The sequence below is a fragment of the Zingiber officinale genome, chromosome 4A, assembly GCF_018446385.1.
Source record: "Zingiber officinale cultivar Zhangliang chromosome 4A, Zo_v1.1, whole genome shotgun sequence".
In the NCBI taxonomy this organism is placed as follows: Eukaryota; Viridiplantae; Streptophyta; class Magnoliopsida; order Zingiberales; family Zingiberaceae; genus Zingiber; species Zingiber officinale.
This window is the reverse complement of record NC_055992.1, coordinates 13,708,417-13,731,937: the sequence shown is the minus strand read 5'-3', so window position 1 is coordinate 13,731,937 and position 23,521 is coordinate 13,708,417. Positions and strand designations below refer to the sequence as shown.

The 23,521-nt window shown below is 35.1% G+C and overlaps 1 protein-coding gene across 3 annotated transcripts in view; it reads left to right on the top strand.

Annotated features, from left to right (window-relative positions):
• The window catches only part of LOC121969582 (lysine-specific demethylase 5B-like), a 40,427-nt gene extending 17,442 nt beyond the window's left edge, over positions 1 to 22,985 (top strand). The window contains exons 13-35 of one of the 3 annotated variants that reach the window (XM_042519751.1): positions 1,631 to 1,717; positions 1,849 to 1,965; positions 2,099 to 2,306; positions 2,390 to 2,454; positions 3,277 to 3,335; positions 3,443 to 3,574; positions 3,650 to 3,806; positions 3,889 to 4,224; positions 4,829 to 5,011; positions 5,103 to 5,164; positions 6,320 to 6,395; positions 6,826 to 6,975; positions 7,053 to 7,186; positions 8,346 to 8,466; positions 8,571 to 8,644; positions 13,034 to 13,178; positions 13,310 to 13,459; positions 14,501 to 14,596; positions 14,673 to 14,768; positions 14,848 to 15,056; positions 15,699 to 15,886; positions 16,600 to 16,707; positions 22,259 to 22,985. In XM_042519751.1, the coding sequence (XP_042375685.1) occupies positions 1,631 to 1,717; positions 1,849 to 1,965; positions 2,099 to 2,306; positions 2,390 to 2,454; positions 3,277 to 3,335; positions 3,443 to 3,574; positions 3,650 to 3,806; positions 3,889 to 4,224; positions 4,829 to 5,011; positions 5,103 to 5,164; positions 6,320 to 6,395; positions 6,826 to 6,975; positions 7,053 to 7,186; positions 8,346 to 8,466; positions 8,571 to 8,644; positions 13,034 to 13,178; positions 13,310 to 13,459; positions 14,501 to 14,596; positions 14,673 to 14,768; positions 14,848 to 15,056; positions 15,699 to 15,886; positions 16,600 to 16,658 (2,904 nt within the window). In that variant the 3' untranslated portion in view covers positions 16,659 to 16,707; positions 22,259 to 22,985. Of the gene's footprint in view, positions 1 to 1,630; positions 1,718 to 1,848; positions 1,966 to 2,098; positions 2,307 to 2,389; positions 2,455 to 3,276; positions 3,336 to 3,442; positions 3,575 to 3,649; positions 3,807 to 3,888; positions 4,225 to 4,828; positions 5,012 to 5,102; positions 5,165 to 6,319; positions 6,396 to 6,825; positions 6,976 to 7,052; positions 7,187 to 8,345; positions 8,467 to 8,570; positions 8,645 to 13,033; positions 13,179 to 13,309; positions 13,460 to 14,500; positions 14,597 to 14,672; positions 14,769 to 14,847; positions 15,057 to 15,698; positions 15,887 to 16,578; positions 16,708 to 22,258 lie in introns of all 3 variants that reach the window. The other 2 variants (XM_042519750.1, XM_042519752.1) reach the window with 2 other exon arrangements.
• Positions 22,986 to 23,521: the final 536 nt, after the last annotated feature.

The window sequence follows — 23,521 nt, the reverse complement described above, 5'->3', positions numbered from 1 at the left end:
TATAGTTTTTATATAGTTTGTTGGGATAATTTAATTAGGGTGTATAAAAGTCTACTTAAATTACCTATTTAATTGAGGAATTGTTTAATTAAATAAATAATAAATAAATTTTTTAAAAAAGGGAAAATCACGAGCGCAAAACGAAGCATGGGGGACGCGTTCCCGGACACGTCTGGCGTCGCCGCCGCCGCCGCCGGACCCGTCGTCAGAAGCTTCTGGCGATATCGGAGGCTTCCGGCGGTGTCCCAGCATCACATCCAGCACCTGCGACACCACCGGAAGTCGGACGACGTACGCGGGACGTGCGCCGCCGCTGGACGTGTTCCTGGACGCGTCCGTCACTGCTGAACCCGTCGTCATCGTTTGCCTAGGGCGCATTTTAGAACATTGCTAATTTTCGATATAAGAGTTTTTTTTTTTTTCACTTCATTCTCTGCTTTCTTGGCCACGTATGCTAACTACTATTCTTACAATTTCTGGTGACTAAGAAACTGGTTCTTCTAATATATTAATAAATTATAATGGTTACAATTTGATAGGACTTTTATTGTTTTAATGCCTCTTCTTCATTTTCATTCATTAGGTCAGAATGGGTTCAAGGAACGTGGCCCTCTCACTTAGCCATCTAATCCTATCTATAATTGCATTTTAGATAGCAAATATGTTCCTGAGAGCGTTTGCCTGATTTGAATTTCTTGGTACATAATAATTCACGCTCACTTTGCTGATTGCTATCGGAAATGAGTTTGCTTACTCAACCTTCTTTCTTTTTTTCTGAATGATTTAATACCAAGCAAGATATAAGATTGGTTCAATACTGATTTGGGTCCTTAGTTTGACTAGTATGATGCATACCCTACTGAGTTTGCGGCACAGATACAGGCATTTCTGAATCTCCCCTTCACTTTGTACGCATGCTCCATTTTGTACCTTTTATTACATTGCCATGTTACTTCCTTTTTTTCATTAGTTAATTACTTGGTTGGGGCTATGCTAGTTTGTAGTTCAGAGTTAATGAATCAACTGCATCTGCATCTTCCCAGCCATCAAAATCAGCTTTGTTTTTTGCATCCTCCTCGCTTGCGACTTTTGATAGTATTCCCTTTCTTTTTTCCCCATCAACTTCTCATGAATTCTTCTATTTTACCCAAAGTTTTTTGCTAAAATGGGCCCACCATTTTAAAGGGTTATCACTTAAAGCTGAATTGACCAAAATCACTTGAAACTCGATAAGTTTCTTGAACCGGGCACATCTAATTTTAGCCTGCAGAGAAGCAGTTTGCATATGAGATATCAAGTTTGATTTGGAGTAGCATGTGTTTTGTTGCAAACAAAATCTTGTAACAGGTGCTAATTTCTTCCGATCATTGATGAGTTGTGCAAGTTAAAACTTAAGAAAATGAGATAGTGGCTTCGCAGATTTGAAAGCCCCAGCTCAGTGTCATGTGTATTTTTTCTGCATTGTAACTGATTGTTGGTAAAAGTTGTAATCTGTATTGAAGCTTGCTGAGGTGTATTTGGTAATATCTATTGTCACACAATAATTGGTTCTCATCTTCTTAACTTTAGTATTTTCATATATTCTGAATTTCCACTATCCACCTTGATTATGATTTTCATGATGCTTCAGAATTGGTTGAAAAATGCTCATTTGTGCCTCAAGGAGAAAAGGCCTGATGTTATCAATATTGATATCCTAAACAAGATAAAGTTGGAGGTCTGTTGTTTATGATAAAAGAGCATTTTTGCAGTTTGCTGTAGATTAATTTACTTTTCACTTTTTGGTTTTCTGCATAAACATAAACAAGGTAATTTACTTTTTTATGAAAATTTCCTTACTTTTAACAGATGTTAGAGCTTCATGTTAACTTTCCAGAAATGGATATGCTTTCAAGATTGTGTGATGAGGTTGAATCATGGAGAATCAGATGTAAAGATATGTTGAGAGGTTACATTAGAATGAAGGTAGTGAGCATCATACTACTGATATTTGTTTATTTTATGAGTTTTGTGTATCATATAGTTAGCTTTCTTTTTGTACCCTATGCAATGTCCATCTTAAATAGTACAGATCAAAAGACTCCTGCTGATTGTACAGGAACTCAAAGATTTCCTTGTGTCTACTGATCATCTGACGGTCAGCATTCCAGAATTGGATCTGCTAAGGAAATACAGCTCTGATGCTCGATCTTGGGTTTGCCATCTCCAAGGTGTTCTGCAAAATCTTGATAAGCGAGAGGACTATGGAAACATTGTTATAGAACTTTCATGCATTTTGAAGTCTGGCTACTTGTTGCATGTGCAAGGTATAGATTCTTAAAAAAATTTCTGTCTTAAGTATTTTGGTTAGAAAAATTCTCACTCTTATCTCAACTTATATTTGGACCAGTTGATGAGTTGCCTCTTGTTGTTGCTGAGCTAAAAAGGTCCAAGTGTAGAAAAAATGCTTCAAAGGTATTAATTCATCTCTGACAGATCTTGAATTCTTCTCTTTCTCATCATTTCAGAAAAAAGATGTGCATAACGAATAAGTTATATTTTGTTAACTAGTTTTGTATCGTTCATACTTATGGTCAATTTCAGTGAACACATCTCTGAACATATTAGCTGACAGTCTGGGCAGCAGCAGCAGAGTTTTTCAGTTCAATCATTGTGATTTCACATTGGAAGGAGAATGTAGAAAACCAATAGATCATTAATAATCTTGGTGGTGTACAGGCATGTCTTAGTCAAACAAATAAGGGGAACTATTTCTTATGGAATACTGAATATTTGATACGACGGACTTATCTCATTCATAATATTTGATATGATGTGTTTTATTAGTATATCCATATATTCTCTTTGGCAGCTCATTCATGATTTCTGTGCATTGACATTACTAAACTTTTGTAATAGAGTTCAATATAGTGTCTTTGGTAGCCTTCTGATGGCATCTTTTTTTTGTTGTATCTATTTTTGGTTGTTTCAAATGGAACTTTACATTACTAGTGTTAGTCAATGCAGAAGTTTCTGCACCATTAAACCCTTGGGCTATGCTCTGAGCACCAGTCTGCTAGCATTAGTAGATCAAGCTCCTATTTGCCTCTAATTCTTTCCCAAGAGTCAAAGCACTCACTTACAAAGTTCTACCTAATTAAACGTTGACTTAAATCTTTTTCTCTTAGATCAGTTTTTTTTCCTTCTATATGTCCCTTAATTGTGATTAATGCTACAATAACGATCTAATCTGGCAGTTACTATTGATTACTTGTCTCTTATTCTTTGCTTCTACAGGCACTTTCTACTCCTATGCCTTTAGGTTTCCTTCAGCGTGTTTTATATGAAGCTTCTAAGTAGGTTCAAAATTTTATTTTAGTGTTGCTTAATTTACTTTGACTTGACCTCTTTATATTATGTCATAGGTTTCAGTCATGTGTAATCTCTTGAATTTCTTTCCCAGGTTAAAAATTGAGAATGAACAACTGTTTGTGAATGTTTCTAAGATGCTCACGGAAGCCATTGCTTGGGAAGAAGGAGCTAAAGCTGCCCTTGAACATGTAGCACACATCTCTGTGTTTGAAAAGATTTTAACGTAAGAACAAGCTATTATGCCCTTTTTATATTCTTTTTGCTAGTGTGCTTATGATGCAGTCATTGTCCGCCTCAGGGATTCTGATGCAATATTAGTTGGTCTTCCATCTCTTCCGAACATCAGAGATGCAGTGTCAATGGCTAAGATGTGGATAAGTAGATCTCTACTATTTTTAAAACACACTCCAAATGCGAATACATCACAACCTTTGCTTAGAGTTGATGATTTGAAGGTTCACATCTTATCATGAATTATCTTCTTTTACTCATTAATCTGTTCTTTACACATATTTTGAAGTGGAGATGGTTTTGCAGGATTTGGTTGCTCAAACTAAACATTTGAAAGTCACTATGGTTGCTACTGACAAACTTCAGAGTATTGTTGCAGAAGTTGAAGGATGGGAGCAAGATAGTTGTTGTTTATTAGAAAATGTCAAATCCCTGTTTGACACATGCCATTCTAGTTCAACTATTGACAATCACCTTTCGACAAAGATCGAGGAACTACTCAGAAAAATTGAATCTTCCATAGAAGTTGGGGACCACTTGTGTTATAATTTTAAGGATTTACCTAATCTGAAAGTTGCAGCTGTGTCTTTGCGATGGTGCTTGACAGCAATCTCTTTCTGCTATAGGATTCCATTGCTAAAGGTAATTCATCCGACTCTACATTGCTTATGGTTTGCTTTTAACTGTACCAGAATTCTATCTTATTATTTCTTAGAAATACAGTTGCTAGTGTGCAATTGTATTGTTACTAGTTTATTTCTTATTTATGCATATCTGCAATTAGTTCCAGTTTTGAATATCGCAAATCCAATGGATCTGCACTATGCTGACAATATTTAGTGTGATACTATCTTAAGCTCTCATGCAAGACTGCAAGCCAATCATATTTGTACCTGTATGCAACTGTTCTACCACCACATTTGCGATCTGCAACTTTAATATAATTTTTGTCTCTGCTTCCTTTATTTCAGGGTTAAAAGGAATATGGTTTTCTGCTCCATGCTATATTGTTCTATTTTCACTCCATAGATTTCCTGTTAATTGAACACTTTCACAGAGTTACCTTTTACTTGGTTCCAATTTCTAACAAGTCAACTTCTATTCATTTCAGTCTTGTATTTTCCTCATGTTGAACTTGATTATCTTCTTTGCCCAAGCAATATTAAAGTTCTAGATATATAGAGTTGATATATTTTGATGCATGTAGCGCCTCAAATGAGATACTAAGTGAGTTTTGGGAAGACAGGATGTTGATAGATTACTTGATGAAGCAAACCATCTTCCTGTAATCTTCTTGGATAGCCATCTTGTGCAACTGTTGAATGTGGGAGTTAACTGGCTTAGGAAGGCACTTTGCACACTCCCAGAACTTAACAGCACTAAAAGGTGCAAGTTGAAGGATGTTGAACTTGTTTTAGATGAAATTCAGGTCAGCCATTTTTCTTATTTTGTCACATGAACTTTCAGATTATTTGTTTTTGTATTGTTGGTAAGATGATCATGATTCCTAATTAATACAGGAAGTTATTGTTCCATATCCAATGATGGTTACTCAGATTCAAAATGCCATCCGAAAGCATGAGTTAGTCTTCAGACTGTATATTTCACTTTTGTTTATTTCAATCATCTATTTATGCGTATTCACATGCCTGTTGATGTTTGTTGACCTGAAAAGCTAGTAAGATTTCATTTGTTTCAAAAACAGAAATGTATCATTGGTAAGAATTTTTAAAATAAATTATTTTCAACTAGTTAGAAAATTTTGTTTATGTTTATATAAACATGAGATGGTATTTGTTTTCCATTGTGTTTTTGGACTTTCTGATGGCATTTAATACCACAACAATCAAGTCTGCTATTTTTATGAACTTACGTCATGTAAAAATGTGTCCTTAGGTTAAAAGAAACAACTACAAAATAATTAATCAACTAGTTATCATGCTTTATATGTCAAAGTGTTAAGTATGCCTTCTTGTAGCCACAGTATAGGGTACTTGAGCCTTAGTTTCAAAATAAAACTGGATTAAGTTTGTTCTTTTTTGTTTTATTTTCTTCTGTTGATGCAAACTGCAAACAATATGTTAAGGGGTGTGGCTTGAGTGAAGACTATTAGAATTCGCATTGGATCTATTTTCTAACATTGCATGAAGTACCTATGAAGAGTTCAATTGCCAGCTCCAAATAGTTGGTTCTTGCATCCTATGTTTTACACTACAATTGTTTAGAGTATTATTTCTTTCCATTGTTGTATTTCCAACTTAGTTTTTCTTATTTCATCTATTTTTAAAAAAAATCGTTGTGGCTGTGGCTTGTTTTTTATTTTACATTCGCATTTTAGTTTCTACATATTCAAATATAAAGAAAGTGTCAGATGAGGATGCCACAATTAATCCTACTGATCCAACCAAACTCAAAGGGGAAATGAAATGACACGGTAGTTGAACACCTCATTTGAAGGTTTTGGTAGAGAATAATGTTTTTTTTTTTTGGTTAAGGAAAGTGTCATTCTACCTAAGTTTAAACTTTCAGTTTTGTCCAGGTTTTCATTAGATAAAACCTTTGCTACCCGGAAAACATTATATATATTGTAAAATATTTTCCATGAAACAAAAATATCCAACATGGTAATGTACCATATAATTTGCAACTGTTGTTTATTATCGCTCCTAATAAACTGGAAAATGTAGGTATTTCTTCTACTTTTGTTTGACATCTCCTGTCCAATGTCATGGTGCAGGTCCTGGGTGGGGCAAGTTCATGCTTATTTTGCACTTCCAAAAGGACAGCCATGGCCTTCATTATTGAAGCTGAAAGTAATGCTCTACAAGAAATTCAACAATATTATAGGAATTTGGATTTACTAAAATATTTCGTCTAAAGACTACTTTTGTTTGTTGTATGTAGTCTTATATACAATAATCTGTATAAGTAATTTGATGCAGGTTTGCACTTTCGAAACAGGTTATGTGATTAGCATTTCATAAAAATTATATAGATTATTATTAGTAATATTTTATTTATTCAAAATAGTTCAAATGTTTATATTTTCTGGAGTAATGTTGTTTAAAAATTTTAGAAGTTCTCTGCTTTCTTTTATTGGATAGTGTCATTGTTTGACTACAAACTAGATTTTTTCAGCTTTTCCAACAAATGATTGAAAGATGTTTATTTTTCAAATTAGGTGATCTTATCCAAATCCTCATTTGTTTTGTCTCATTAGCTCTCCATATTAAACTGTTGCAGAAGCATGGTGAAGCTGCTGCTTTTATGTGTTCTGAGCTTGATAAAGTAGCTTCTGAAGTAGGAAAAGTTGAGAATTGGTTGTCCCAGTGCCATGCTATTTTGGAGCCAGTATTTGGTAACTTGGGCTCCTTAACTTCCAGGCTAGTGCAAGTATGTTTTCTTAGCAAACATACTTCTCATGTGATTAAGAAATACTGGAATATATCTCATGTTGTTATAATTTACAGATCAAAGATTCACTTGATAGGGCTTTGCGTATATATCATGATTCAAAGGGACAAGGAGCCAGAGGGTTCTGTGTCTGCTGCCCCAATTATGGAGGGAATGAAGAAGTCTATACTTGCCTCATATGCAATGATCAGTAAGATAACTCGCCTTATCTTAAGATATAATGACAGCTGCAAGAAGCCTAATATCTTACCATTTGAGGATGGCTACATACATCTTAATCTGAGACGTTCTCAAGCTCTCATCATATCTAATGTTACTTAACTTTTGGATTGAGCTTGACCTTGTCATTAAGAAATTTGGAATGGATTTTTTTATTCATTTTCTAACATTAGGAACTTGTTCATTAGTCTTGGTTCAAGTTGACTCAGTGCTGATGCATGTGGACCAATTACCTCTCTGTCACAAATCGGTGTGTCCGTGTGAACAGAACTTTTATGGTTGATTTGCTGTGATTATACATCTATTAGGGTGGTAGTTAGAAGAAGTGTTTGAAATCTCGTGCCGTACTAGACGAAACAGGCGAAACATTTTGTTCCGTCTGCCGTCCGACATGAGGCCGTGGTCGAGGGGTCGTGCGACCCCGTTGGCCGCGTTGGAGGGGTTGTGTGACCCCGTCGGCTGAGTCGGAAGGGTCGCACGACCATGTTGGAGGGGTTGTGTGACCCCATCAGTTGCGATGGAGGGGTCGCATGAGCATGTGGCGCAGGGCGTTGCGAGACACGGGCGGGCTGAATTTTTTTTAATTAAAACTTATATTAATAATCTTAATCAACTTCTAGCTATGATAGATATAATCTAAATAAGTTTAATTAAATCCTAACAAAATTATCTCATTAATTATATATATTTTATTTAAAAAATATATAATAAAATTTCTATTTATTTATCATATGAGAGTATTAGGATTCCATTTTTTTAATTTTTTTAATATTTTTAAATGTTCATGTTAAATATTTTATTTTTAATTAATATATTTTATATTTAAAAAATATCGAAACTATCGTATCATTCCGGTCATAGATTGAAACTCCGATACGGCACGAGATTTTAAACTATGGTTAGAAGTCTTAGTAAATTTCAATTGTGGTTGTACCATCCACTCTTTTCTGTCGTGGTTGTTGTTTCCATGTGATCATAAGCAATAGTGCATCCTTGCACAACTCTCTATCTTTGAGAATGTGCATCTTTGACAATCTAAAAGGAATCTGGATCTTACTGTACATCAGGTAGAGTTGATTCTTGTAGTTCATTTTCCTTGATGCTTAGGAATGTCATAATTGAACTGGCAGGTACCATTTTTCATGTGTTGGACCACCACTTGCTAATGCTTCTATGACAAACGAGTATGCATGTCCGTTTTGTGTTTATGTTGAAAATGGAGCTCTACCAAGAAATGAAAGCCAATTGTTGGTATGCAAAGTGCTGTATAAGTTCACATTTGACGAAAATTTTCACATTTAATATAAGTACAAGCACTCTTTCATTCATGTGATGTTGGTATTTGTTTTGTTCAGTTTTCCAAAGGAAATCGACCTGAAGTCAAATCGTTTTTTGAATTGGTTTCAGCTGCTTCAGATATATTTGCTAGGTATGAAGAATTGATGGGTTAATATAAATGAATGCTTCATATCTTATATTAACTATTGAATATATTCCATTTATTTTTGTTTAGATGCAATCACATGTGAATTTAATGTATTTGATTTTGGACATTCTGTTATCCTCTCTCCTCTCTCCTCTCTCCTCCTCTTCTTTGGTCTTAGCAGATCTATACTGCCGTGGTTCGATCTCTAGCTTTGGCGCATTTGCAGGAATTTTTTCTCCAAATGACGTACCCAACCAAGGGATGCTGGGCCTTTGGGTCATTCGCCGTGAGTGTTTCCCGATTACCCTGGTGGTTGGTGGGAAAATTCTGTAGGGCCGGACTGGTCACATTAGGGCTAGTTGTGTTTATCATTTTTTTTAGCAGATCTACACCGTCTTGTGTTAATACACCATATGTTGGTTGGCATTAGAATCATCTTGTTTCAATCGGACACCAAAATCCCTACAAAACCTTGTAGCTATTATTGTAGAATGCTTGCTCCTTTTTATTTCTACCATTTTTTGTACAAGTGGGTGGGCACGATCTCTTGAGTCTAACTAGTGACCGAAGATACCCCAATTCAATATCATGTTTTTCTTTTTTTGTATAAGTGACTATTGACCCTTAGGTCCAATTTGCAACTCAAAGATGGGGATGGTCATATTGATGGAAGCTTAAGGATTTGTCGTGCATATGGGGATTCTGATAATTATGACTTATACAAATAATGCTGGATAAAGTGGTTAACTATTGTGCCCAACATGTCAAGTATTAAATCAACAATAACAACAATCAAGCCTTATCCCATTAGATGGAGTCGACTATACAGATTTTTTTACGCCATTAGACTCTATCTCTTACTATATCATCATGTATACTTAAATAAATTTTATCTTATTTAATTATTGCTAACTAAGTATTTTTTAGTCTTCCTCGTTTGATATGTGTGTCTAGTGCATTTATTGATCGTTTAAATACATGTTCGTACCATCTTAAATGTGTTTCAGAGTTTACCCTCAATAAATGTAATTCTAACTTTCTCTCTAATGTTCTCATTTCTTTTTCTGTCCATCCTCGTATGTTCACATAGCTACCTTAACATCCTTATCTTTGCAACTCTTATCTTTTGCTCGTGTGCTCGGGCTATAACTCAACTTTCAACTCCATATAACATAGCAGGTCTAATTGCGATTTTGTAAAACTTTCCTTTAAATTTTAGAGGTATGTTACGATCATATAAAACATTTGATGCTCTCCTCCATTTCAACCAATCCCTCCATCATTTTGCAAAAATGATTCTAAATATTTAAAGCTCTCACTTCTAGGTAATTTGTCATCTCCTATCTTAATAATTGTCTCATTACGTTTAATATTGCTAAACTTAAATTTTACATATTCTGTCTTTATTCTATTAAGCTTAAAACCGTTGTTTTCCACCAAGATTCTAGTTTAGTATTTACTCTTTCATGTATTTCATCTACCAAAATAATATCTGCAAACAATATGCACCACAGTATTGGGTCTTGAATGCAAGTTCTTCCATAATTAATGTAAAAAGATAGGTACATACAATCCCATCTTTATTGAAATATTTCAGTTACTCCGTATGAAGTTTTTACTTTGGTCGTTACATCTTTATACATATCTTTAATTAGTTCAATATATGTTACGTTATTACCTTTCTTTTCTAGAATTCTCTATATAATTTCTCTTAGGACTCTATTATAAGCTTTTTCTAAGTCAATGAATATTATATGTAGATTTTATTTTTGTTCCCATATTTTTCAATTAGTTGTCTAAGAAGATTATAACTTCTATTGTCGACCTTCCAGGCATGAATCTAAATTGATTTTTGATCACCATGGTCTTCTTAATTTTTTTTTATTATTATTATTTTCTAAATTTTTATTGTATGACTCATTAGTTTAATACCCCTAACAGTGCACAATTTTTTACGTCTCTCTTATTATTATATAAGGGAACTAGAGTACTTACCCTCTATTGATTAGACATTTTTTTTCGATTTTAATATCATGTTAAATAATTCTATAAGTCATTCAATACCTTATTTCCCTAGGCACTTTCATACCTCTACCGGAATATCATCTGGTTCAATAATTTTTCCATTGTGCATTTCATTTAAAGTTTGTTCTATTTCTAAATTTGAATTTTATGATAAAAATTTAAAATTTTATATTGATCTACTTAAATTACTTAAGTTAAGTTTGTAACCTAAACCTTCATTAAAAAGTTGATAAAAATATCTCTTCCACCGCTTGTTTATTTCTTCATCGTTTATTAATACACTATTGCATTTATTTTTAAGACATTTTATTTCGATAAGAATTTTTGTCTTCCTATATCTCACTTTAGCTATTCTATAAATATCTCATTGCCCTTATTTTGTATTTGATTTTTGATAATAATCATTCAAAAGTTTCATTTTTTGCTTCATTCATTACTTTTTTAGCATTTTTTTTTGCTATTGTATATTTTCTTAAGTTTACCTTGTTCTTACAATTATATAATTCCTTATAAGTTGTTCATTTTTTTCCTTCACTTTTTCTTGTACTTTCTCATTCCACTACTTAAATTCCTTACTTAGTGGTGCATATCTCTTTGATTCACTGGGTACACTCTTAGCTACTATTTTCAACTTTGATACCATCTTATCCTATGTCATATTAGAGTTACCGTATATTTCATCTAATGCTAGTACTCTTACCTTCTTCTTGAATATATTTTGTTTCCCATCCTTTAACTTTCACCACTTAATTCTATGAGTCGTATATATTTTATTTTTATTGATATATGCTTGAAGCGTATATCCAATACTACTAACCTATGTTGGGTAGTTAAGTTTTTTCCATGAATGACTTTGCAATCTTTATAAATCTTTCTATCCCTCTTTCTAACTATAAGAAAGACAATTTGCGATTTATCAGTCACTTTTGAACGTGACTAAGTGTTCTTTTTTTTCTTAGAATCGTATTAGCTAATATAAGGTCATATGCTATTGCAAAATCAAATATAATTTTCCTTTCATTTTTTGTTCCAAATTCATAACTCCTATGTACTCTCTCATATTCGTCATTTTTCACATGCCTATTTAGATTATCTCCTATTAAAATTATTTCATTTGATAATTTGGCAGAATATTTTGTAATACTTCATCTAGTTCATCTCAAAATCTTGATTTGGTCGCGTCATCTATATCTACTTGCGGTGTATATATGCTAATTACGTTCATAGTTTCTTTCGTCATTATTATCTTAAGAGTTATAATTCTATCCCCTTTTCTAACTACTATAATTTCATCATTTAACGAACTATCTACAACAATACCCACTTCATTTCTTGTTTTACTCTTTCCTGTGTACCATAACTTAAAATCCGAGTTCTCTATTAGCTTTGCTTTCTTGTTTATCTATTTTGTCTCTTGTATATATACAATACTAAGATAGTGTTTGGTTTGGTTATTTTTCATTTTCATTTTTTGAGAAAAGGGAAAACATTGGAAACGGTTGATAATTTTCACATTTGTTTTCTAGAAAAAGAGATATTATTTTATGGGAAAATAGAGAATGTCTACAAGTCATTTTCTAAAAAAAGGGAACACATGCGTTTTTTCCAAAAATGAAATCAAATGCTCTTTAATTTTTCTCCTAATCATCACATCTACTATTATCTCCATTGATTTATCGAGGATTACTATGTTTCATGTTTCAAATCTTAGACTATTAGTTTTCCTATAATATTTGTTCTTATCCAACTTATGGTGAGAACTCTTGCGTACTTAACACTACACCCAAGTTCTCATGGCGATGTAGTGGTCCTTGCCGATACGTTACAGTCGGACCTTGCAACGTGAACTCTTGTATATTTAACACTACACCCGAGTTCTGAAAATGTAGCGGTCCTTGTCGAGACCTTACAGTCGGACCTTGCAACGCGTTCCTTCCGGGGAACAACCTAACATTAACATAATAATTTAATAGATCCATTCATTGAATATTTTCCATAGTTTAATACCTAGATGACAACCTAATGCAACCCTTCTTTATCCGGGCTTGGGACTGATCATGACTCGTTTGTCATGGGCGGAGTTGCCAAGCATTAAATCAAATGAAATTTTTGGTATGTATGTAAACTTTGTTTCGTTAATGACTGAATAACGGATTAAATATGACTGCTATCTATTTTTGACATTAAAGGATAGTAATAAGTTTTGATTGATTTTATTGTTAATCTATTTTGATATTTTGATAATTATAGGTTCCAAATTTTTATTTTTGTAGCATCAGTTTATAGGATGCGCTTCATTGAAATTACCTTGCCTAATATTGAAGAATTATTCTATTTTATTTTTCAAACTTTTGTTTGTTTTTGTAGGATTGAAGAATTGAATTTGGTGGAAAGAATTGTCGAACGGGCATGCGAGTGCAAGTCCTTTTTGTCTGAAATAGTGAAATCTATTACTTCTCACTATGAAAACGATCTCAGCTCTATCTCTGAGAATATTCTGATTCCTCTGAAGGTTGTTTTTGTTAATCCAGTTTGACACTAATATTGTTTTTCTGCTTATTTATTTGCTATTATTTAGTTGTATTGATTTACTTCGTTTCTTTGATTCTCATAATAGCTGTGAATTTGTTATAACTGTACTAGGCAATAACTGTGACTGGGATACATGATCCCCAAGGTTGCTGCAATCTTGAGTCAGTATTGACAAGATATTCTTGGAAAGTAAGAGTCCGGAAGCTTTTAGCAGGATCAAAGAAACCTGTCCTTTCACAACTTCAGAGGGTTATGAAAGAGGTAAAGAACTTTGTTATTTGATCATTGGCAGTTCTCCTTTTAAACAGCATTCTATGGAAAAATTTCTGCCCATTTGGCCTTTTGACATTAAACATCTTTACATATTACTAGTTTACTAAGATATTGCTTAGCTTTCTATTGATATTTGCTCTTTGTTTATTTTAATCAATTAATAAATTTTAGATTGTCGCCAACAGATAGTTACTGCTCATATTCAATGAATTATAGATAGAAACAAACAGTTGTGAGTTATAGATAGAAATTGATACGCTCAAAAATACTTAGTGAAGTGGTAAATTTTTTGAGTAAGAAAGTTAGTCTTCACCTACATTGTAGGTGTTAAGAGTTTGCATTTGCAAGAACATTTCCAAAAGGAATAAGACAAGGATGGAATGTTTGATTTTGTGTGTTCGCTCATCCATCGCTGCATCAACAGGCAGTTTTTCAAGGAATAGAGAACCTGCATAGACTTGGCGTAGCATCATGCAGTATTGCTACAAGAAATAAAAACTACATATCATGTTGACTAATGTGCGATATATTGTATTCTAGCTTAAATCTTAGGCTGCTCACTGGAGATGAGACCAATTTCATTTTATTCCATGGGCAGTAGCATTCATATATTGAGGATTCATAGTAAAATGTTTAGTCTAACTTAGATTTTGTGATTGCTCACACATTCATTCCAAAGTAATATGTTATATCTTAAGTAATTGGCAGGCAGTTCATCACTTAAAGCAAAGGAACGTATTTATTTTTCTTTATTTTTATAGATTCAATATAGCCTTCATATGCTTCTCTTTGCCTTTTTTGAACTATAACTCTTATCAACTTAATTTAACCATGGTATTCTCGTTGGAACATATGCTCAAATAATTCTTGTTCATGACTACAGAAATTAGGTGCTGTTATGGTAACATCTCACATTTTTTAAATTGGCCACAGTTCAGAGTTCATATATTAGAGTTTCTAAGTCCTTACTGCCTGATGGAACAACACTATTCATGCAATTAGATGTATCTTTTATGTTTAATATTGCAGGGTACAGCTATGGGCATAACATCTGAGGATCACCTCATGAAGGAAATTACAGATATGAAACAGATAAGCCTGCAGTGGGTAGATATTGCCAAAAAGGTAAAAAAACCATTTTGGAATCTCCTTAACATACTTGATTTAAATAGAGATAAACGAATGCATCCATGTATTGCAGGTGGCTTCGGATTCAGGGAAACTTGCACTTAGTGAGGTCTACAAGCTTATAATTCAAGGTGAAGATTTGCCACTTCATTTTGAAAAGGAATTGAAGGTATACATTATCTCTAGAATATTATGAAAATAAGATCTTGTTTTTATCCATCCTCTAAATTAGTTTAAAACGTATGCAGTTATTGCGAGAAAGAACTTTGCTTTATTGCATCTGTCGGATGCCTAATGATCAGAGAGCAATGATTGCATGTGACCAATGTGATGAGTGGTACCATTTTGAATGCATTAACTTGCATGAACCTCCTCCTAAGACCTTTTACTGTCCTGCATGTCAACCAACTAATGGAGTAGCTGTATCTCTTCCGTATGTGATATGCAGTGAAGAGAGGTAAGAAATTGGAGATTGTTTTGGATTATTGTGTGATATCTTGCTAATAGGATTCTTGATTTAGTATTCTCAGTTAAATACATTCAATTTGATTCTATCCTGGATTATATATGTAATCATATAGGACACCTGGTATGATACAATTTTATGCTATTTGACATTAGGATAACTCACTTTGCAGATGATTGTTAATGGAGACTTAGAAAGGCAGTAAGAACCTGAAAATTATGCTCTCGCATCACCTAACTAAATGTCAAAAACATGGTTTTGTACAGTCTGGTGCTGGTTTGTATGGCATGCTATTTTGATCTCTCGGAACTTGATCTTCACGTATCATGTTGGTCTTTGTGCTGACTGGTTTATGATGGACAATACATACTGGTTCAATTAGTGGCCAGAACTGTATTTGAAGACTTGATAAAATGCAGCTTTATGTGTGCAGAATGTTCAATGTGCTATGGTAGTTTAAAACATGCTATCATGCTTCAACCTAATCTGGATAACTTGACTATATTAATGAGGAATCAAATTAATTATGTTGCATTACCTATTTAAACTGGAGCTTCATATTTGAGCTTAATATTATGGAAGCTTAGTCATTTCTTTCAAACATAGGTCGATTGATTATCAAATGCTTTACAGATCAAACAATGAAGCGGGCCCTAACACACCTGCCTGTCATAGGGAATCTAAACATATAGGTTCAAGAATTAATTATGGACACTCACAGGATGCGGTTGAGTTACTTGATGTTTTAAGATCTCATAATGGTATTGATCAGCTATGGAGAGAAAATAGAAGGCCTTTCCACAGAACCACTAGGAGACGTGGTAAGATAGAATATCTTGATAATTTGATGCTCACTTTTGAATTAACAGTGCAACTTTCTGTCCTTTTTGTTCATTCTTACGGGTGATGGTTTAAAAGCAAAAAACAAAAGGTTGTGGCATCTCTCTCATAATAGTGAAGTATTTTAGTATGGTTACTTGTACATTACTGTGCTGCGTCAGGTGCATATCCCTTAAATTATGAAACTAGTTATTGGGCCTTTGCCCTTCTTTTAATTAGTTTATCAGTATGACATAAACAAGTATGATGATCAATTAACATGCCAACCAAAAATTAGGTATGAACACATGGCATGTTGGTGGATTCTTATATCTCAGTCAATTGTCATGGGGCTAAAAATTAATTGCTAAAAAATCTATTTACTACAACCTTTGTTATTTTAACAATTAATTTATATCATGTGTGCCGTTTTGATTGCAAAGTCAAGCTATGTGAGCATGCCATTTTCCAAATTCATGTGAAGTTGCAAAGTAATGCTAAGTTTATTTATTATAAACCTCAAATCTTAGGCTATTCTAGGAATTAACCCATGTGTCATTGATTTCGTGCATTGCATTCTGACCGTAAAAAAACTGAGCCATGAGGACATGCCATGTGTCACTTGTCTTGTGGGCTACAAATTATTTTCTAAAACAGTATTTTCTAAAACAGTTTACTCATTAAAAACGTCAAGCCTTCCCTATTTACTTCGTAGGAATGCAATTGGAGAGGGAGGAGGCACAAAAGGGAAGGGAACGTGGAACAATAGGATGAGGGACGCTGGACGGGGTGAGAAGGCTGTTTACTTGACAGGAAGGACAAGGTAGAATGAAATGAAGTGTGAAAATATCCTTTATCTATTGTCATTGCAGGGCTATTATAGTCTCCCTCTCTCTCTCTCTTTTTCTTTTTTCATTTTCTCGGTTATTTACCTTTTGTCTGCCCACTTTTGGGTACATGTGTTTCAAAAGATAGGAGCAGAAGTGATGCAGGATCAACATAGGAGGATCCAATATTTCGGATGACATAACTTTTGACTCGGGACTTGAATTAGATTCTGTTAGCAGTCACACATGCAGAATTCATAAAATCTACGTTTATTATCGGGGAATCCGTAATCGCCAATTTTCGGATCCAAATTAGACCCCTTTCAGAGCTTTTTTACTATTTTTCTTTTTTTTTAAATGGTATTTAGGGTATTTTTTGGTATTTCTGGTATTTAGGGGTTAGTGATTGTCTATATCAGCGTTTTGTTTTATTAATTTTTATCTATTACAAAATTTTCTTTTCTAGTAAGGTGTCTTTCTTTTCTTTACAAGATTGGAATTGAGGCCTAAAATTTAGGATTTCTTTCCTTTTTAAGTCTTGGGATCTAGAGTTTATATAATACCTATGAAGAATTCTAGTATTAACAAAGTTTCTTTTTGTTCGAGTTTCTCTTTATTCTTGATGATTTTTCTTCTGGCCTTCTCATCAGCATAATCGATAATCGATATCCTGTCCAGTGTTAGTTGTTATTAGAGTGAAGGTTATCGTCGGATCCAATGGAAGGTTGTTAATGGCCGCGCAGTTGCAACAATAGGCAGGTTCCGGCTGAGGAAGTCTTGCACCGTGATTGTAGCGTTCATGACATAATGGCGATGAAGGATTTACAAAGGCAAGTCACAAACTTAACTTAGCGTCTAGTCGAGGCGACGCGAATTATTGAGAATCATGGGCTCTTAGATCGTGGGATCTCAGGTTGTGGATCTTAGTCTTCCTTCGAAAACCTTTTTCACCAACATGCTACATACCAGGAGCGCCATGGTTGGGAGGAGCCTATGCAGATCTCAATTTTCGAGTTAAACTTTCAGAATTTTCTAGTTCGTTGCAAGCCAAGGGCTTCATTGATTGGATCAACGAAATGGAACGGATTTTCAACTATAACCAAGTGTCAGATCGGATCAAGTAAAGTTGATTGCCATTAGACTGAAAGGGCGAGCATTGGTGCAGTGGGATTAGATGCGGCGCTCACGGGACAAACAAGGCAAATTCCAAATAACCGACTATGAGGAGATGAAGAAGAATATGAGGAACACTTCCTTTCAACTACACCTAAACCCTATTATAGTGACTTCACTCGTTGAGACAGGGCGCGAGATCGGTCGAAGAATACACGAATGAGTTCTACTAGCTGGTTGCCCGAAACGATTTGTTAGAGATGGAGGAGCAAATGGTGGCACGATACTTAGGGGGTTGCTCCTGACCTTGCAAGATGTCCTCAACCTTCATTCATTATTGACGGTTTCAGAGGCCTACCAGCGTGCACTGGCTGTTGAAAAACAACATAATCGGAAACTAGTGGGCTGAAGCGACCAAAACTGTTGGCTAGCTGCCCTTGGAATTCTCATCCTTTTCAAACATCAACCACAATAGCAGCCACAACACCCACCACAAGTTTACTCTAAGACCCTTGTCAGATGTTCATCAAAGATGAATAGGCACATAGGGTGAACCAATGCAAGAAATCTATTGTTGATTTGTAGGACAAAAATTTACTGATCGAGGAAGACATGATAAAAGATATCGTAGCAATTGACGAACCAGTGTATGAGCTGACGATATGCTTTACAGTGTTGACCATGAGACTTTGGTCGTGCGTAAGAGTCCCCAAAGGCAAATCAGGGGATGAGTGGCTAAGAATTAATATTTTTCACACTACCTACACCATCGAAGTCTGCAAGCTAATCATTGACGGCGGTAGTTGTGACAACGTAGTATCTGAAGAGACTATCCAGAAATTGCGATTGAAAATGGAATGCCATCCCAAACTGTACAAGTTGTCTTGGTTGAATAAGGACTGTCACAACTATGATTTTATTTTACATAATGGATATTTGTTTCATAGCTTGTGCGTTCTAGATTACTCTGAGGCAACCAATCATGAACGAGCTTCATAATGAGGGGCACTTGGGGCATGATAAGACATTGACCCTCATCTCTTATGGTTTTTGAAGAGCGATGTGGCCCGCTTTGTTGACCGATGTTATGTATGCCAACAATCTAAGGGGATTCTCACCAATGCAGGCTTATACACTCCTTACATGTTTCTGAAGCTCCTTGGTTCGATGTCAACATGAATTTTGAGTTAGGATTATCGTGCACCCAATGAACCTTAGATGCGGTTCTTGTTATAGTTGACAGATTCACAAAGATGACGCATTTCGTAGCTTGCAGGAAAACTATGGATGCTACCTAAATTATCCATCTTTACTTCAAGGAGATCGTGTGTTTACATGGTGTTCTTCGGTCCATGACTTCAGATCAAGATACCAAGTTCCTCGATCATTTCTGGAAGAGTGTATGGGAAAAATTACACACGCAATTGAGCTTTAGTAGTGCCTACCATCCTCAGATCGATGAACAAACCGAGGTGGTGAATTGGAGGCTGGACAATCTTCTGTGATGTCTCATCGGGACCAAGCTGAAGTAGTGAGACTTGATGGTATCTCAAGTAGAGTTTGCTACGACAGATCAAGAAACAGGACCACAGGATTAAGTCTTTTTGAGGTTGTGTGGAACCTATCTAGGTTTTGGATTTAGTCCTGTCCCACGTATAGGACGATTTAGTCCTAAAGCCAATGAGATAGTAGAGCATCTTCGGAACATTCATGAGCAAGTGAAACTGGTAATTCTTGATAATGATATCAAGTACAAGACTCGGGTTGATAGTCATCGTCGTTAGATACTTTTTGAGGTTGGAGATTTTATCTGGGATGTATTAACTTGTGATTGTTTCCTTGTTTGCAAGTATAATAAGCTGAAGGATCGGATCATGTGAGATGTTGTAGAAGATCAACGATAGGCCTACAAATTGTGCCTTCCTAGTCATTTGAAGATTTTTGATGTCTTTAATATGAAACACTTGACTCCTTACTCCATGAGCACTAATGAAGCTACTACGAACTCGAGGACGAATTATTTTTAACACAGGGCGACTAATGCAGGATCCAATCTTATTGAGGGCATAATTTTAACTTGGGACTCATAATCAGGCTTTGTCAGCGGCCATCCATGCTGAATTCAAATTACGTTTGTTATCGGGGAACCACCACTAATTTCCAGACCCAAATTCCACTGTTTATACCCTTTTTAGAGCCTTTTTACTATTTTTAGTAATTTTCATTTTATGGTGTTTAAGGTATTTTTTGGTATTTATGAGTTAGAAATTGTTTATATCAGAGTCCTATTTTATTAATTTTTGTAAATTACGAAGTAAGAGTTTTTTTCCTTTTTTATAAGATTGGAATTGAAGTCTAAAATTTAGGATTTCTTTCCTTTTTGAGTCATCGGTCCAGGGTCTACCTATCTTCTGTGATGTCTCATCGGGACCAAGCTGAAGTAGTGAGACTTGACGTTATCTCAAGTAGAGTTTGCTACAATAGATCAAGAAACATGACCACAGGATTAAGTCTTTTTGAGGTTGTGCGAAACCTATCTAGGTTTTGGATTTAGCCCTGTCCCACGTATAGGACGATTTAGTCCTAAAGCCAATGAGATAGTAGAGCTTCTTCGGAACATTCATGAGTAAGTGAAACTGGTAATTCTTGATAATGATATCAAGTACAAGACTCGGGTTGATAGTCATCGTCGTTAGATACTTTTTGAGGTTGGAGATTTATCTAGGATGTATTAACTTGTGATTGTTTCCTTGTTTGCAAGTATAATAAGCTGAAGGATCGGATCATGTGAGATGTTGTAGAAGATCAACGATAGGCCTACAAATTGTGCCTTCCTAGTCATTTGAAGATTTTAGATGTCTTTAATATGAAACACTTGACTCCTTACTCCATGAGCACTAATGAAGCTACTACGAACTCGAGGACGAATTATTTTTAACCCAGGGTGACTAATGCAGGATCCAATCTTATTGAGGGCATAATTTTAACTTGGGACTCATAATCAGGCTTTGTCAGCGACCATCCATGCTGAATTCAAATTATGTTTGTTATCGGGGAACCACCACTAATTTCCAGGCTCAAAGTCCACCGTTTATACCCCTTTTAGAGCCTTTTTACTATTTTTAGTAATTTTCATTTTATGGTGTTTAAGGTATTTTTTGGTATTTATGAGTTAGAGATTGTTTATATCAGGGCCTATTTTATTAATTTTTGTAAATTACGAAGTAAGTTTTTTTTTTCTTTTTTATAAGATTGGAATTGAAGTCTAAAATTTAGGATTTCTTTCCTTTTTGAGTTATCGGTCCGGGGTCTACCTATCAGCTGTATGAAGAATTATCCTCCAGCATTAATAAAGTTTCCTTTTTTTTCTAGTTTCTCTTTGTTCTTGATGATTGCCTTCCCCTAAATTCCAAATAATCACTATCCTGTCCGGTGTTTAGAAGTTTGGTCCTTCTGCTCTACTTCCAAATTGTTGGAAGAACATATGCTTCTACTCCATTCCTTTTTGCTTCCTCTCCATTTCATGGAAGTAAACAAGGCTAATTGTCGCTTCAAGGCTGTAGCTGGCAAGCTTCTGCCAGGTTTCGTTTTTGGCCTAGTGATAATCCATCATCTTAGCAAAGCAGAGAAGCATTTTGCTAGAAGATGGCAAATGGACATGGTTTATGCAGTTTCATTAGCTTACACCCTAATTTTGGCTTACTACGTAATGTTAACATGGTAATCTTTTGTATATAATTTATTTGACATAAAAGAATGTGGTCATTTGACTACCTTGATATTCTACTTTTTCTTGTGTCTTATTGATGTGTTTTAGAAACATATTAACCTAGTACCTAGGCAAACTTGGTAACTTGAAAAATTCTAGTTTCTCCTATTTTGTTGATCTATAGTTTGTTGCTTAGTTAAGGGCTGATGATTTGTTCCAACTGTGTGATTTATGTGGAAAAAGTGAAAAGATTTGTAGCTGGTCTTAGCTTGAGATACTGATTATTGGAAAATAATCTTTCCCTTATTATCTGATCCACCTATCTAGTCTCCTGGTTAAGATTTCATGCTCACACCAATTGAATGCTTGGTATTCTTACCTCTGTAACCTTTGAGATGAGAACAATCTTTAGATTATTTCTTCGTCTCTTAGATCAACTATTGATACTTCGCAAAATAATGCAAATGGTTGGATAAGCTCCTTATAGACGAATTTGTATAAAATTGAGATTTATTGTTTACTATATTGGTGTCTCAACTCCCATATTTGTAATTTTAGGATCAAACTGGTGTGTCTCAGTCCATATATGCCTTTAATTTAGTGATCCGACATGGAATAATACTTTTTTTTTCTTTCTGATTATTTAGTTGTTTCCCTAAGAGTTTGTTCTATCTAATAAAGAAACTAAAATTATGCAACTTATCTATTTTGTGGCCTTCTTGCAGTGGAGCCTTAATTTTCCACTGGTCAGCCTCTTCTAAACTGCTTGCTGAATAGTCGTTCCTGGCAAACCTGCACACAATGCTCGTATGACGCAAGAAAAAGACACTGCATGATCACGAGTGTATCAACCGGACTTGGCCACTGTTAAACAGGTCTCCATTTGACTGTGCCGTTAAAGTCAAGTTTCAAATGAAAACTTTTCTAGATAATTGTTCAGGCTCCATCACTGTAAGAAAGGGATGGGACTAAAGGCACACTGTGAGCAGTCCTTTCTGTAGTGGTGCATGCTGGAATGGCTGGGGTGGGAGGTCCACTTGCACTTGGCCACGGAAACATGGTGACATCAGATTGATGTGAGCTTGGGGGGTGTGGGATTTTGAACGCTACTTTGTGGTGCCCTTCGCTCCTAGCACCTCACATGCCCCTGTCTGCCGAGAAGAAGACTTCGACTACCAAGTGCATGCAATTTCCACATGATTTGCAAGATGTTTCCGTTGCATGCGAACCATGTAGACCCCTTAGCTTGTTTTAACCTTCAAATTCCTTTTTGACCACGACTTCAAGTTTCATTATATTTATTGTTATAAATTTGTGATGTGCTCCCCACACGAAGTATTCTCCGATTGTCTTGAAGCTATGGGAAGGCAATGTAATTTATTTATTCAATTTAATGTAATTTCACAGTTCAAGATTTTCTCAATAAAGATTTTTTCATTTCCTTTTTAAAAAGTTAGTCTGCAGCGCTTCACCCTGTTGATATCATTGCAAAATCCAGATTCTCAGATTTGGAGCTGGAAGTGTCTGTCGCTATATGTTCTTTGCCTTGGGGGAAAATGTAAGTCCGTATATCTTGAATGCTTTCTAGTATTTACAGCCAAAAAGGATGAGTTATCTACTACAGCGCCAGACCAATCCTGTCGCATACAACTATTATATCACCTGTGTCAATAAAAACATGCTGGTAATGCTTGCTTACTACACTTACACTATTTTTCCTATCAGAATGTAAGCTTCTAGTATTTGCTTAATTTTCAGAAATTTTGTAACTATGTTCCTTTTCTGTGAATTATATCCCCTCAGTTCGAGGGAAGAGGTAATCATATAAATAGATATGAATATAACATAGTAAAATAGATGGTTTGAGATGGTTAAATCAAGGGTGTTTGCACTGCGTGTGCCATTAATGCTGCCCACGTTCTTCCTAGTAACGTCGGCACACGATGTCAACCAGTGCGTCAACCGGTGCTGGGTATTGTCAGTGATCC